Source organism: Cetorhinus maximus, chromosome 2 (genome assembly GCF_964194155.1).
Source record: "Cetorhinus maximus chromosome 2, sCetMax3.hap1.1, whole genome shotgun sequence".
Lineage (NCBI taxonomy): Eukaryota > Metazoa > Chordata > Chondrichthyes > Lamniformes > Cetorhinidae > Cetorhinus > Cetorhinus maximus.
The window spans coordinates 10,851,180-10,866,411 of record NC_135880.1 but is presented as its reverse complement, the minus strand read 5'-3'; the positions used below and the strand labels follow the sequence as shown (position 1 = coordinate 10,866,411).

The 15,232-nt window shown below is 41.0% G+C and overlaps 1 protein-coding gene across 2 annotated transcripts in view; it reads right to left on the bottom strand.

Annotated features, from left to right (window-relative positions):
* Positions 1 to 334: 334 nt before the first annotated feature.
* sh3bp2 (SH3-domain binding protein 2) overlaps positions 335 to 15,232 on the bottom strand; it is a 150,837-nt gene continuing 135,939 nt past the window's right edge. For both annotated transcript variants that reach the window (XM_078561115.1, XM_078561125.1), the window contains exons 9-13: positions 11,351 to 11,477; positions 8,130 to 8,185; positions 7,360 to 7,438; positions 7,198 to 7,257; positions 335 to 3,429 (exon numbers count right to left, since the gene is read on the bottom strand). In XM_078561115.1, the coding sequence (XP_078417241.1) occupies positions 3,292 to 3,429; positions 7,198 to 7,257; positions 7,360 to 7,438; positions 8,130 to 8,185; positions 11,351 to 11,477 (460 nt within the window). In that variant the 3' untranslated portion in view covers positions 335 to 3,291. The remainder of the gene's footprint in view (positions 3,430 to 7,197; positions 7,258 to 7,359; positions 7,439 to 8,129; positions 8,186 to 11,350; positions 11,478 to 15,232) is intronic.

Genomic DNA, 15,232 nt, shown 5'->3' with positions numbered 1-15,232 from the left:
CCAACCTTGTTTGGACTATTATAGTTGATACTCATTGTTGAGCCTCATGCATTAGCAAGCGATGTGAGAACTGTGCTCAAACAAGGAAGCATGGCATCAATTGAGAAGGAAGGTAAAGGAGAAATTTTGACTGAAAAAAGAAAAAGGAAACAAAGCTTTTAAAAATTCAAAGATAAAAGCAAAGTACTGCGGATGCTGGAAATCTGAAATAAAAACAGAAAATGCTGGAAAAACTCAGCAGGTCTGACAGCATCTGTGGAGAGAGAAACAGAGTTAACGTTTTGAGTCTGTATGACTGAAGAAGAGTCATACGGACTCGAAATGTTAACTGTTTCTCTTTCCACAAATGCTGTCAGACCTGCTGAGTTTATCCAGCATTTTCTGTTTTTATTTCTTTTAAAAATTCCTTTATTTTTGAAAGTTCCTCAGCCTCTTAAATAACGTTCAATTCATCAGCTGTGAAAGTGAACAAATTCTCTCCATTAGGCAGGTACATGAGTCTTTAGATAGGTGTGCCATCTTACTGGTTATAGGACTACATCTTGTAACCCAGAGGTCATAAATTCAATACATCTGGTGATTTGAGGATGGCACTTGAAAAATGTAACCATAAATATTGCTATTGAATCCCTCTATGGTACCATAAGATTTACAAGGATGGTACCAGAACTGGGAGATTACAGTTATTGAGAAATATTGAACAGGTTGGGAATTTCTTTCTTCGGAAAGAGAAAACTTAAGAGGTAACCTGATAGGAAGTCTTTAAAGTTAAGAATTGGTTGTTTGGGGTGTTATTTTTCCCCTTTCTTGGGATGTGAATGTTGCTGGCTAGGCCAGCAGTTTTATTGCCCATCCCTAATTGCCCTTAAGAAGGTGGTGATAAGCTGCCTTTTTGAACTACTGCAATCCATGTGGTGTAAGTACACCACAATGCTGTTAGGGTGGAGGGTTGGGTGGGTTGTTCCAGGATTTTGACCCAGTGACAGTGAAGGAACAGCGATATAGTTTGATGGTGTGTGGCTTGGTGGGGAACTTGCAGGTGGTGGTGATCCCATGCATCTGCTGCCCTTATCCTTCTAGGTGGTAGAGATTTGGAAGGTGCTGTCGAAAGAACCTCTGAGTTGCTGTAATGCATCTTGTAGATGGTACACACTGCTGCCAACATGCATCAGTGGTGGAGTGAGTTGTTGTTGAAGGAGGTGGATGAGGCGCTCATCAAGTTGGCTGCTTTGTCCTGGATGGTTTATGGGTGGTGTTGAACTTCTTGATTGTTGTTGGAGCTGCACTCATCCAGGCAAGTGGAGAGTATTCCATCACACTCCTGACTTGTGCTTTGTAGATGGTGGACATGCTTTGGGCAGTCAGGAGTTACCCACCGCAGAATTCCCAGCCTCTCACCTGATCTTGTAGCCACTGTATTTATACGGCTGGTCCAGTTCAGTTTCTGGTCAATGGTAACCCCCAGGATGTTTATAGTGGGGGATTCAGCGATGATAATGCCATTGAATGTCAAGAGGCGATGGTTAGATTCTCTCTTGTTGGAAATCATTGCCTGACATTTGTGTGGCACGAATGTAACTTGCCACTTATCAGCCGAAGCCTGAATATTGTCTAGGTTTGCTGCACATGGGCATGGACGGCTTCAGTATATGGAAAGAATTTTTCCAGTTATGGTAGAATCCAGAACTAGAGGCCATGAATACAAGATAATTACTAATAAATCCAATAAGGAAATAGGGAGAAATTTCTTTACTCAGAGAGTGGTTTGAAATTGGATCATCCTACCACAGGAAATGGTTGAAGCAAGTAGCTCAGGTGCTTTCAAAAGGATATTGGATTTTATTGCAAAGGGAAGGAGGTATAAAAGTAGGAAAGTCTTGTTACAAAGGTAAAAGGCATTGGTGAGACTACACCTGGAGTATGGCATACAGTTTTGGTGTCCTTATTTAAGGAGGGATATACTTGCATTGGAGGCAGAGAAGGTTCACTAGGTTGATTCTCTGGATGAAGCTGTTGCCTTATGAGGAAAGGTTGACCAGCATGGGCCTATACATTTAAGATTTTGAGAGGGCTTAATAGGGTAGATGCTGAGAGCATACATTCCCTTGTGGGGGAAATCTAGAACTAGAGGCCACAGTTTCAAAATAAGGGGTGTCCCATTTAAGATGGACATGAGGAGGAATTTCTTCTCTGAGGGTTATTAATGTTTAGAATTCTCTACCCGATAGCAGTGGAGGCTGGGTGGTTGAACATATTCAATGCTGAGTTAGACAGATTGTTGATAGACCAGTGAATCGAGGGTTATAGGAGGCAGGCAGGAAAACAAAGTTAAGGCCACAAACAGATCAGCTGTGATCTTACTGAATAGCAGAGCAGTCTCAAGGGACTAAATGGCTTATTCCTAATCCTATTTCTTATGTTCTTAAAGACAAGTACATTTGAGAAAAACGAATAGGAATATGAACTGAAAGGCTGAGATGAGGTAGATGGAATGGGAGGAAGCTCATGGAGTATAAATACCAGCATAGACTAGTTGGGCTGAATTACTTACTTTTGTGCTGTATATTCTACGGAATCAATAATTTCAGAAGGAAAGAAAATAAAAACTTGCTAAAATATAATGGCGAGTCTGCAAAAACCTGGTGGTGGTGCTGGTGTCTGTAGCCCACCTTCTAGTAATTTAACTGTGTGCAAACCAAAGAATGCTTTAAGATTCTCAAAACCTTCTTCCTCCATCCTGGAATTCTTTTTTATTCCCTATGATATTCTAGAAAAAAATTTCTAATGGTGTCAAAGTCATGTTTAAGGAGATCTAATAAAGGATTACTATTCTATGTGGTAGATCGGTGCTCAAAAAGTGAATTAAATTGTATTCAATACTATATGTATTGCCAACATCCACCTCAAGCCCAGATTTAGAAGATCCAGGTACCACCCATGATTCCCCTTGCTGTTCCCCCCATCTTGGTTGAATGGTCAGGATGCTGAGCAGAAAGTGCATCCAGGAAAGAGAAGGAAACATCACAGTTCAGACAATCACCAGTATCTTTTCTGTATGCCACAGAAATGTGAATGTAAGTTATTATAGCTGTTTTCTTTTGATAAAGTGAGATTTATCAGCTTTTCAGGTTCTCCTGGTATTCATGCAATCGTGATTCACTTTTTCTGCCTTCTTCTCAAACAGTATTGCTTAAATCGTCTTCAAGCTTTCAATGTGCAGTTTATATTTTTAATTTGTTTTGTTGGCCATTTCAGTTTGTTTCAAGTCCAAAGAGGCAGCATATGGATGGGTCATAGTGGGTTCTTATAGCCATAAGGCATCTTAAGATGTAGACTGTCATGGATCGGGAGTGTATGCTTATAGTAAAACTCGACCATGCTTGGAAGGCATGTGAACTTTATCTCAGATTCTAGAAAGCACTTGGATTCCTACAAGAAAATCAAAAATGGCATTTAGAACGATGCTTTCATCCCTTCTCTACTGCTGTCAGGAATACAAAAACAGTAAAATTGAAATAAATAATTAACATTGGGAAGAATTTTCCTGTCGGCGAGCGACGTAAAATGATGCGTGGTGATGTTGGGCGGGCGTCCCGACGTCACCGTGCGTCATTTAGATTGTCAGTTTGGCGGACACGCAGCCAATGTGGCTGCGCGCCCACCGAACTATCAAAGGCCTATTAAGGCCATTAACAAAGTAATTAAAGTTGTTAAGAATGCAGCCCATCCTACCTTAAGGTTGGTGGGCAGGCGAAGAGCCCAGGCAGCCTTCGCATTTTTCATGAAATCTCATCCATGGGCGGGATGAGGTTTCATGAAGGGTTTATTAATTAAATAAAAATTTTTGAAAAAATGAATGGACATGTCCCAGCTCATGTGACAGTTTCACATGAGGGGACATGTCCTTAAATTTTTTTTTCACCTTTATTAAATATTCCAGAACTTAAACTGACCTCAGGGAGATTTCTGAGCTCTTTCGCGCGCATGCGACTCAGGCCCCGACTCAGGGAATCCCCCCCGCCCGCACAGGGAGCGCATAGCACTTCTGGGTGTGCGTCACACTGGGTGGGCCTTAGTTGGCCCGCCCACATAAAATGGCGGCACGCACCCGATTAGCACCCTGACCGGGTTCATGCTCAATCCTGCCCTCCCCTGCACAAACCAAATCAGCCCATTAAATTTCAGTACAACTCCATGATTTTTTAAAAAACTCATTCATGGGATGCAGGCGTCACTGGCTAGGCCAGCATGTATTGCCCATCCCTAATTGCCCTTGAGAAGGTGGTAGTGAGCTGCCTTCTTGAACCACTGCGGTCCATGTGGTTTAGGTACACCCACAGTGCTGTTAGGGGGGGATACTAGTAGGATGGCATTGCCTTAAATCTCTGAATGCAAATTATGAATGGGAGCGAATATGAGTGCTGAGTTTTAAACGTGGATTCGATTTATGGCAGACTATAATTATTAAGCTTTTGCCCAGGGCCACAATCTCAATTCTTTAAGTGAGCTTTAAGGAAGAGATTTTTTTTTTCATCGTTCATGAGATGTGGGTGTCACTGGCTAGGTCAGCATTTATTTCTCATTCCTAATTGCCCTTGTTCAGAGGGCATTTTAAGAGTCAACTACATTGCTGTGGGTCTGGAGTCACATGTAGGCCAGACCAGGTAAGGAGAGCAGATTTCCTTCTCTAAAGGACATTAGTGAACCAGATGGGTTTTTACAACAATTGGCAACGGTTTCATGGTTATCATCAGATTTTTAATTCCAGATTTTTATTGAATTCAAATTTTACCATCTGCTGTGGCAGGATTCGAACCTATCTCCCCAGGGCATTACCCTGTTTCAGGTACATTCCAACAAGAGGGAAAGGCGGGGGTACTAAAGCCAGGGGCTCCTTGGGTGACGAGGGAGATAGAGAATATGATGAATTTTTTTTAAAAAGAGGTTGCATGATGCATGTTAGTTGAATTCTTCAAGTGAAAATCAGGCCAAATACAATAGGTTGAGAAGGGAAGTGAAGAGGAAACTATTATTGGCAATGAGAATAAAATAATAGTGAGCATAAAAGAACCTAAAAATTTCTACCAGTATCTAAATAGTAGGCAGATAGTAAGTGGCAGGATGGCGTCTGTTCGGGACAAAGGAGGAGATATATACTTAGATGGAAAGGGCAAAGCTAGAGTACTTAATGAACACTTTATATTGATGTTTACGAAGATTTAGATTTGTGAAAATTGATAGACAGGACATACTGGAAAGGTTAGAGTGAAACAGTTTGGATGGCTTACATGTCAGATTGCTAAGGGAAGGGGTTGGTGATAACGGAAAGGCTTCTCATAATCTTCCAATCTTCTCTTGATATTGGGGAGGTATCAGAGGATTGGAAAGTGGCACAAGTTCAAGCCTTATTCAAGGAAAGGTGTAAGGACACTCCTAGTAACTAAGATTTTAGAAACAATAATCAAGGGAAAAAAAAACATTTGGAGAATTAATTAAATGGAACCAGCACAGATTTGTAAAAGGCAGATCATTTTTGACTAATCTAATTGAATTTTTTGATGAAGTAACAGAGAAGGTTAATGAAGGGAATGCAGTGTATGTTGTCTATATGAATGTTAAGGAAGTGGTTAACAAAGTGCCACACAAAAGGCCAGTTAATAAAATTGAGACTCAAGGAATAGGAGGGTCAGTGTCAGCTTGGATTAAAAATTTGGTTTAAGGGCAGAAAACAGCAAGTCATGGCAAATGGTTGTTCTTCATACTGGAGTATCATAGACAGTGGTGTTCCCCAAGGTTCAGGGATAGGACTTTTTTAAATGTATAAAAAACTTGGATACTGGAATACAGAGTAAAATTTCAAAAATTGCTAATAATATCAAGCTTGGATGTATGGCAAATAATGAGGATGATATTAATTGACTACGAGAGGAGATAGATAGGCTAGCAGGATGGTCCAACACGTGGCAGATGGAATTTAATACACAGAAGTGTGAGGTATTGTATTGTGGAAGGAGTGAGAAGCAGAGGCAATATAGACTTAATGGCACAGTTCTAAAGCATGTTCAGGGACAGAGGGACTTGTGGGTGCATGTGCATAGATCTTTAAAGGTGGCAGGACATACTGAGAGAGTAGTTAGCAAAGCAGGTAGGAGTTTGGGTCTCATAAATAGAAATATTGAGTACAAAAGCATGGAAGTAATACTGAACCTTTATAAAGCTCTGGTTAGGCCACAACTAGCGTACTGCATCCAGTTCTGGACACCAGGCTTTAGGAAGGATGTCAAGGTCTTTGAGAGGGTGCAGAGCAGATATACCAGAATGGTTCCAAGGATGAGGGATTTTAACAACAAAGTTAGGTTGGAGAAGCTGGGATTGTTCTACTTGGTGCAAAGGGGGCTGAGGGCAGATCTAACGGAGGTGTACAGGATTACGACAGGTTTTGATAAGGTAAACAAAGAAAAGCTATTCCCATTAGCTGATGGTACAAGGATTGGGGGACACAGCTTTAAGGTTTTGAGCAAGTGATATAGGAAGGATGTGTGGAAGAATTTTGTTAACATAGCAAGTAATAATGACCTGGAACTTGCTGCCTACAAGGGTGTTGGAAATGAAGGTGTTGAACAATTTCAAAAGGAAATTTGATTGGCACTTGAGCGAAATAAATTTGCAGGGGATAGAGCGGTGGAATGGGACTGACTGGATTGCTCTACAGATAGCCAGCATGGTTTTGAAGGATCAAATGGCCTCTCTCTGTGTCATAACTGGAATGTTATGCACCCCCAGGATGCAAGCAGGCAGGTGTGGGGGCGTAAAATAAGGTGGCCTCACTGGAGCGGCAGGGTGGTGTTAGGCCTGCTCTTGGGCCAGTTGAGGCCCTTCAGTGGTCAATTAGTGACCACTTAAGGGCCTCCTCCCACCACCTCTTGTATTTTCCAAGACGGTCTATTGTTCATTTTTATTTACTTATCAAAAATACAATTAACCACATCAAAAATACAATTAACCACATCTGAATTCCCAATTAGCCACATGTGATTAGGATTTGTGACTAGTGTCTAGTGTACTGGACACTAATGTCCTGAACTGAGGTTTATGCTCTATAGAAGGAATTCAGAATTAAAGCAGCAAATGTGGATTACTACCCATCATTTGTTGTGGCAAAAAAAACACAAAAATATTTCAACAAGGTTTACTGACCTTTTCAAAAATTCTGTAGTTCCTCACTTTCTTCTCTGAATCATCCCATACAACTAAAACCTTTTACAAGAGGGGAAAAGGTAGGATACATTTTACAACAGATTAATTAATTATCAGTAATGGAGCAAAGGCATAACCTTGTACAAATTATTAGACTACTACCTTTCCTGACTTTGAAGAATTCCTTATGCAATACAATCCATTCTCTGGGTTGGAACCAGGGCTTGTAGATATGAACAACCTTTATGAATAAATGAAGAATGATTTCACATAATTACTTCATGAGTCTGTGTACTTTGTTAAAAGTGGGCTCAGTCTTATTCAACAAAGTGTTACTTTGCCCTGGAACTTGTGAATTCCATTCTCCCTGTAGTATATTCTGACTAGTGGCATCACTGCTAATCTTGGTGCAGCATTAGGAGAGTTGCAATTGGCCTCAGTGCCTCTAGATTGGGGAGGGGTGTAAGGGGAAATCAGTCAAGTCAGGGTTGGTACGTGAACATATTTGGGCAAGAGTAGAATGGGTCTAGACAGTGAAGCTTTGCACAGTCCAAATCCCAGATAATATATACCGTCAGGGCTTACAGATCAATAACCACTTTGGTAAAGAACCAGAGGATACCTAATGTATATGTAAATGTGCTTCATCAAGCTGTCAACACTTACAGAAGAGAAAGGGAAAAAATTGACACGTGAAAGAAATGGCATCACTGTTGGGTTGCCTACTGTTGATGTGCTTAAATACAATTTTCAAAAATATTAATGCTTACTTTAAGTTGGAAAAATTCCCTGGAGAGTTATGTTATATATTGCAGAAAGGAGACACAATTGCATTTTCGGAACTGCTTCAAGATGCTGGAAAAATTTAATGTTGCCGTTCAGCCCTAATGGTTAGGAATATATCTATATTTATTAATGTCATGAATAATTACCTCTCAACATCATTGGATTCCGTTGTATTCACAAATACAGAGGGTGGTAGCTGCACCTATGATTGAGCCAAGCAATGAAAATGTCAGTAAATAAACAAATTTAATAACTCTGTTTAAGAATTACTTCCATTTAGACCAGTTCAACTTGTTTTCCGTGCAGCCTCCTTTAGTACCTTGGTGGGCCAGCCACACCACAACTGGAACAAAGTCCTTTCGGTCAGCTTTTGGGTCTGGAGGAACAGTCATGTTAAGATAAGGTTTTTTTTAAAAAAAACGATCTTCATCAAGGCTCCTCAGACAGCACCTTCCAAACCCACGACCACTACCATCTAGAAGGACAAGGGCAGCAGATAGTTGGGAACAGCACCGCTTAGAAGTTCCTCTCCAAGTCACTCACCATCCTGACTTGGAAATGTATCGCTGTTCCTTCACTGTCGGTGGGTCAAAATCCTGGAACTCCCTACCTAATAGCACTGCAGGTGTACCTACACCACAGGGACCGCAGAGGTTCAAGAAGACAGCTCACCACTACCTTCTCAAGGGCAACTAGGGATGGGCAATAAATGCTGGCCCAGCCAGTGAAGCCCACAACCCGTGAATGAATTTAAAAAATCCTACCTTTTTGATGGCTGTTTAGGCTGCATGTAGACCTCACAATCCTGCCCTTTACCTACTCAGTTCAGGGCGAGCCAATGGCTCCTAAGATGAGCATCAAGTCCCTTATTTAGCAGTTTTTTTGGGTGCCCGGCACCTATTTTAGACAGTCGCCTCTAGTATCTGAGCCAATATGACACTGTTCAGGTGTGGGAGTTTGTCATCCTAAATTGGACCCCTTTGCAGTTGTTTACCATATATGAGGAGTACTATGGAGATGTACATGATAGCTGTTGTCCTGTGACAGGCTTGTCCTTCCACGTGCATGTCTAACTTAACAATTCACCAAGGCACTTTAACTGGTTATTTATGGTTTCAAATTCAATTTTATTATTTCAGCTGAGGGAATGCTGTATTGTCAGAGCTGCCTTCTTTTGAATAAGCCATTAAATCATGATGTTAAAGAGCCCATGGCACTAGATCAGGAGAGATCTCCCCTGTGCATGGCCAATGGTTACCTTGCATCCAACATCACTAAAACTGATTATCTGCCCAATATCACATCACTGTTTGTGGGACCTGGTGGCTGCCGCATTTTCTATGTTTACAACAGTAATTACACTTCAAGATTGTTTCATTGGCTCTAAAGCATTTTGGAAACTCCTGAGGTTGTGAAATGTGTTATATAAGTGCAAATTCTTTCTTTATATCAATGGTTTACACTTCTGTAGTGTTTTCCCCATATGCAGGAACATCTCAGAGTGCTTTACAGGGTAAATGAAAGGAAAAAGAATGATTGGTATTTATTTTTCACCACCACCAGATAGCTCAAAGCATTTTACAGCCAATGAAGTATGATCACTGTGGGAGACAGTGACATAAACAGATAGTGAAATGGGCAGACATATGGCAGATTAAACTTAACAAGGAGAAGTGTGATGATGCATTTTTCTAGGAAGAATGAGGAGAGACAATGTGAACCAAATGATACAATTTAAAGCGGGTGAAGGAACAGAGACAACTAGGGATGTATGTACACAAATCTTTGAAGGTGGCAGGGCAAATTAAAATATATGGAATCCTTGACTTTATTTAAAAAAAGCATAAGGTGATAGGCAAAAGAATAGTGGGGATGGGGTGAGGTGAAGTTTTTTTTAAACACAGCAAGTTGATTTGATGTGGAATACAATGCCTGAAAGGATGATGGAAGATGATTGAATAGTAACTTTCAAAACGGAATTGAAAAGGAAAGAATTTATCAGAACTTTGGGCAAAGAGCAGGAGAGTGGGATGAATTGGATAGCTCTTTCAAAGATCCAGTACAAGTGCAATGGGCCTAGTGGGCTCCTTCTGTGCTGTATCATTCCATGATTCTATGACACTATAGCCCTGATATTTCAGATCTTGTAATATTTTGTGATCATGTGGTTTTTGCAATAAATAAAATAGCTGCGGTTTTCTGTAAATTGGTTAAACTGCAAATGTTATTACCCAACAGCAATAGTTTTTCCTTTCCCTCTTCCTGAGCTTGCTTACTTCAGACTCCTCCCCCATTATTGCTAGATAATTCCACTAGAGGCCACTATTTGTTAACCTCCATCCCTCCTTTCCAGTCACTCACTTCATAAATACTTTCCATTCGTCAGTCTTAAATGCAACTGTTTACATCTTTTAGAAATTTTATACAGCAACACAATTTCTGATTTTCTTACTGTTAGCAGAAAATACAATGTTTCCTTAAAAAAAAATCCAGAATCCAAGGCAAAAGACCAAGACAGTGCAGGTCACCAAGACTGGGTAAAAAAATACAAAGAAGTTCAGCCAAACTTAGATTTTTGCAGCCTGAGCATTGTAAAAAAAAAGTGAAGACTGAGGAAGGTAAGGGTAAGGTAAGGTAAGGCTAAAATACTAAAATAAGATGCTGGGAAAGAATGAATGTGCAATGAACATTGATTTCAATACGAGGGTATAGGGAGGAGAAATAATTGAGGGCAGCATGATCACATATTCAGATGAGAAGTTAAACAATGGTCACATCTTTTTCCAGTGGATGTTAAAGATCCCAAGGAAGTATTTGGAAAAGAGAAGTTTGCCTGGTGCCCTAACCAAAATTTCTTCCTCGACCAAAGTCACCAAAAAAAAATTAACTACTCATCTCATTACTGTTAAATTGACATTGCTGATGCAAAATAACAGTATTTTACAACATAATTTGTTGTGAAATGCTAATGTTTTGGCAATGCAATAAGGTGCTTTATACATGGAGGCCAGTATTTATCAAAAGTCACTAATTTACGGATTAAAAACAATAAAATACTATGACATTAACAGAGATCAGAGATGGGAAGTAAGTATTTCACTTCACGCTCAAACTCCAACACATAGATAATAGGAACAATTGTTGCTAATAGTAGCATTTCTGCATTAAATGTTTTTTTAAAAATATTATAATTCAAACAGTGCTATGCTTTATCTCATTATTGTCCAACACACACTACTGTGCTCTACTCTGAACCATTGGGTAGGGAGCCAGGGCCCTTGGGGAAGAAATACTGATGGAATGCATTGTGCTAATTGCATGCCAGCAAAGAGTAGGGTGTATTCACAAAAGAATAGCATGCTCTTACATTATGATAGTCATCGTCATCATCCTCTGATTCAAGATCCTGTGCTAGTTGTGATTGAGACCTTGGTCGAAGGACTGCTTTTTCAGTTTCAACAGACCGAAAACTTTGTCCTTCAGGAGGTGAGCGGCTACAAGAAATAATGTTTTATTAATTCTTAGTCGTTATGCATTAGTCATGATTTTCTTACATTCCAATGTATCAGCTTACAATTTGAGCTGTCCTATATTACACATATTAGATATGTACGTATACCTGATGGTGCAAACTATTACAAAAAATGTGCAGTGTGTCAACTGATGAGCAAAGCTGTTTTTTACTGGGCCAGGTTTTGCCATAGAATAGCGGTGAGGCTAACATTGCTCACCATTATTAAAGTGCAACTGGGAAGCCACTTCTGGTGATCCACGGTTGAAATGTGGATATCATGAAGTTACTCTCCCAATGGCTCTGCTCCTCCATGAGCAGTGTTATACCCTTATCTTGCTGAGAGACTCAGCATTCAAATATATGGAATGGCATGAAGTCCCAGTACTAACATAATAGATACCCACTAAACTTGCCAAGAGAAGTGAGGGTTTGCTCACTCCCTCCTAAATTGGTGTGAATGAAGAGAGCAGAGTATGAAGAGAGTTTTTAAAACGTGGCTAGACGTGGTTCATCTGGTCTGTCTGGGTTCAGTTCAATGTTATGAATAATTTGGATAGAGGCTGAATTAGGGTGCATCAAAGGCATCCTGCAGGATAATAGCTACCCTGATCAGATAATTTCGTGCTATATATCACACAAACTCATGAACGGGCCGAAGGCTGTCATTTTTGGCCCAAAAAAGATTACCCTGGAAGGGCAAGGTATCTCAAAAATTTGAGAAACAGGTGAAGCTAGCTGTTTCATGCTGCTATTATGCAGTAGCAACACAAGTGGTATTCACCACTAACAGGATGCTGCCTATCACACAAATGAGTAATATGGTATATGATTTTCAGTGCCAGTGTGATGCTAGGTATGTGGGCCGTACATCCCCAAGACTGGCAGATTGTATTAAACAGCATGTCCCAGCTGCTGTTCGCAACAGGCAAGGTATAGGCCGTACCCAACCTGCCTGTGCTTGCAAACCTCAAAACACAGTGTCCAACATTAGATGTTATTCCGCGACTGGACAACATTTGCTAAATAATCTTCAGTGTGCTAAGAATTAAGCTGACAAGCAATTTAAGTTCATCAGTTGGACTCACAGTGTGGCACATTTGAGTGTACTGGAAGCTACATATCTTAATACACAGGGCCCTGTTCTTTGCAAACAAAAAGAACATTTACATACATTGTGCCAGTTTCAGCTAAACAAAATAAATGACAGCCATTCATTGACTCATTCCTCAAGGCAATGCCTTGACCAATCAGGGTCAAGCTGCCTGGTTTAAATTTCAAACAATGCTTGACAGTTAACTGTCAGTCACCATCACTGGTGCACTCTCTCTGGCAACACCTCTACCAATCAGAATCCACTTGCCAAACAATCAGCACTCTCTCCACAGACAGTAAAAATTGTAAATTATAAATAATAGTGGGGGACTGCAGGGATCAGTGCTTGGGCTCTTGCTATTCACAATATATATATGAATAATTTGGATAATATTTCCGAGTTTGCTGATGACACGAAACTTTGTGGGAATGTGAGTGCTGAGGAGGATGTTAAGAGGCTTCAAGGCGATTTACACAAGTTGAGTGAGTGAGCAAATACATGGCAGATGCAGTATAATGTGGATGAGTGTGAAGTTAACCACTTCAGCGGGCAAAACAGAAGGGCAGAGTATTACTTAAATAGTGATTGATTGGGAAGGCTCAAAGGCCTGAATGACCTACTCCTGCTTCTATTTTCAATGTTTTACATTTCTGTGTTGTTTTCTACTTATATTGGCATTCTTGCGAAGTGTCCTAATGAGTGCAAGACGAAAAGCTTAGCCATGTCCCTTTTTTCAGCAATACTCAACTTCTGTGCTACCAACCAATCCTAAATGATCGACTCTTTACACGGAGACTGTGCCTGAGATGTTGGGGACCTTGATGGGCTGTCTGTAATAGTACCCTCTTACAGGAACATAGGACTTAGGAGCAGGAGTAGATCATTCGGCCTTTCAAGCCTGCTCTGCCATTCAATAAGATCATGGTTGATCTGATTGTGGTCTTAACTCCACTTTCCTATCTGCCCCCCATAACCCTTGACCCCCTTGTTTATCAAAAATCTAATTCTGAATAAATTCAATGACCCAGCCTCCAATGCTTTCTGGGAAAGAGAATTTCATATACTAACGACTTTTCAGAGAGACAATTTCTCCTCATCTCCATCTTAAAAGGGAGACTTCTTATTCTCAAACTGTGTTCCCTAGTTCTAGTCTCTCCCACAAGCGAAAACATCCTTACGGTATCTACCCTAACAAGTCCCCTCAGGAACCTATGTGTTTCAATATGATCACATTTCATTCTTCTAAACTCCAATGGGTATAGGCCAATCTGTTCAATCTTTCTTCATAAGATAAGCCCTTCATCCCAGGAATGAGGTGAGTGAACTTACCCTGAACTAATTCTAATGAAATTATATCTTTTTTTCCAAATAAGTAGACCATAATTGTACACAGCACTCCAGATGTTGTCTCATCAATGCCATGGACAACTACAGTAAAACTTCCCTACTTTTATATTCTATTCACCTTGCAATAAAGTACAGCATTCCATTTGCCATCCTAATTCCTTGCTGTACCTGCATACTAACATTTTGTGATTCACGTACCAGGATACCAGATTCCTCTGTACCACCGAGCTCTGCAATATACCTCCATTTAAATAGTATACTGCTTTTCTACTGTTCCTGCCAAAGTGGACAAGTTCAAATTTTCCCACAGTATACTCCATCTGCTAATTTTTGCCCACCCGCATAACCTATGTGCCCATTTGTGTATGTATGTATAAGTCAAACCAGATTAAACCAGTTTTAAAAACAAAAAACTACTGCGGATGCTGGAAATCCAAAACAAAAACAGAATTACCTGGAAAAACTCAGCAGGTCTGGCAGCATCGGCAGAGAAGAAAAGAGTGGACGTTTCGAGTCCTCATGACCCTTCAGCAGAACTGAGTAAAGTTAGGAGAGGGGTGAAATATAACTGCGTCAACTCGCAGACACTTCCTCCTACCTCTCCCTGGACCATGACCCCACCACTGAACATCAAGCCATTGTTTCCAGGACTGTCACTGACCTCATCTCCTCTGGAGATCTTCCTCCCACAGCTTCCAACCTGATAGTCGCCCAACCTTGGACAGCCCGCTTCTACCTCCTACCCAAAATCCACAAACAGAACTGTCCTGGCAGACCGATCGTGTCAGCCTGTTCCTGCCCCACGGAACTCATTTCTCGTTATCTTGACTCCCTTCTCTCTCCCCTTGTCCAGTCCCTTCCCACCTACATCCGTGATTCCTCTGACACCTTACATCACATCAACAATTTCCAGTTCCCTGGCCCCAACCGCTTCCTCTTCACCATGGACGTCCAATCCCTCTACACCTCCATCCCCCACCAGGATGGTCTGAGGGCCCTTAGCTTCTTCCTTGAACAGAGGCCCGAGCAATCCCCATCCACCACTACTCTCCTCCGTCTGGCTGAACAATTTCTCCTTTAACTCCTCTCACTTCCTCCAAATAAAAGGTGTGGCTATGGGTACCCACATGGGCCCCTCAGCTATGCCTGTCTCTTTATGGGGTATGTGGAACATTCCTTGTTCCAGTCCTACTCCGGCCCCCTCCCACAACTCTTTCTCTGGTACATCGATGATTACTTCGGTGCTGCTTTATGCTCTCGTCGGGACCTGGAAAAATTTATTAATTTTGCTTCCA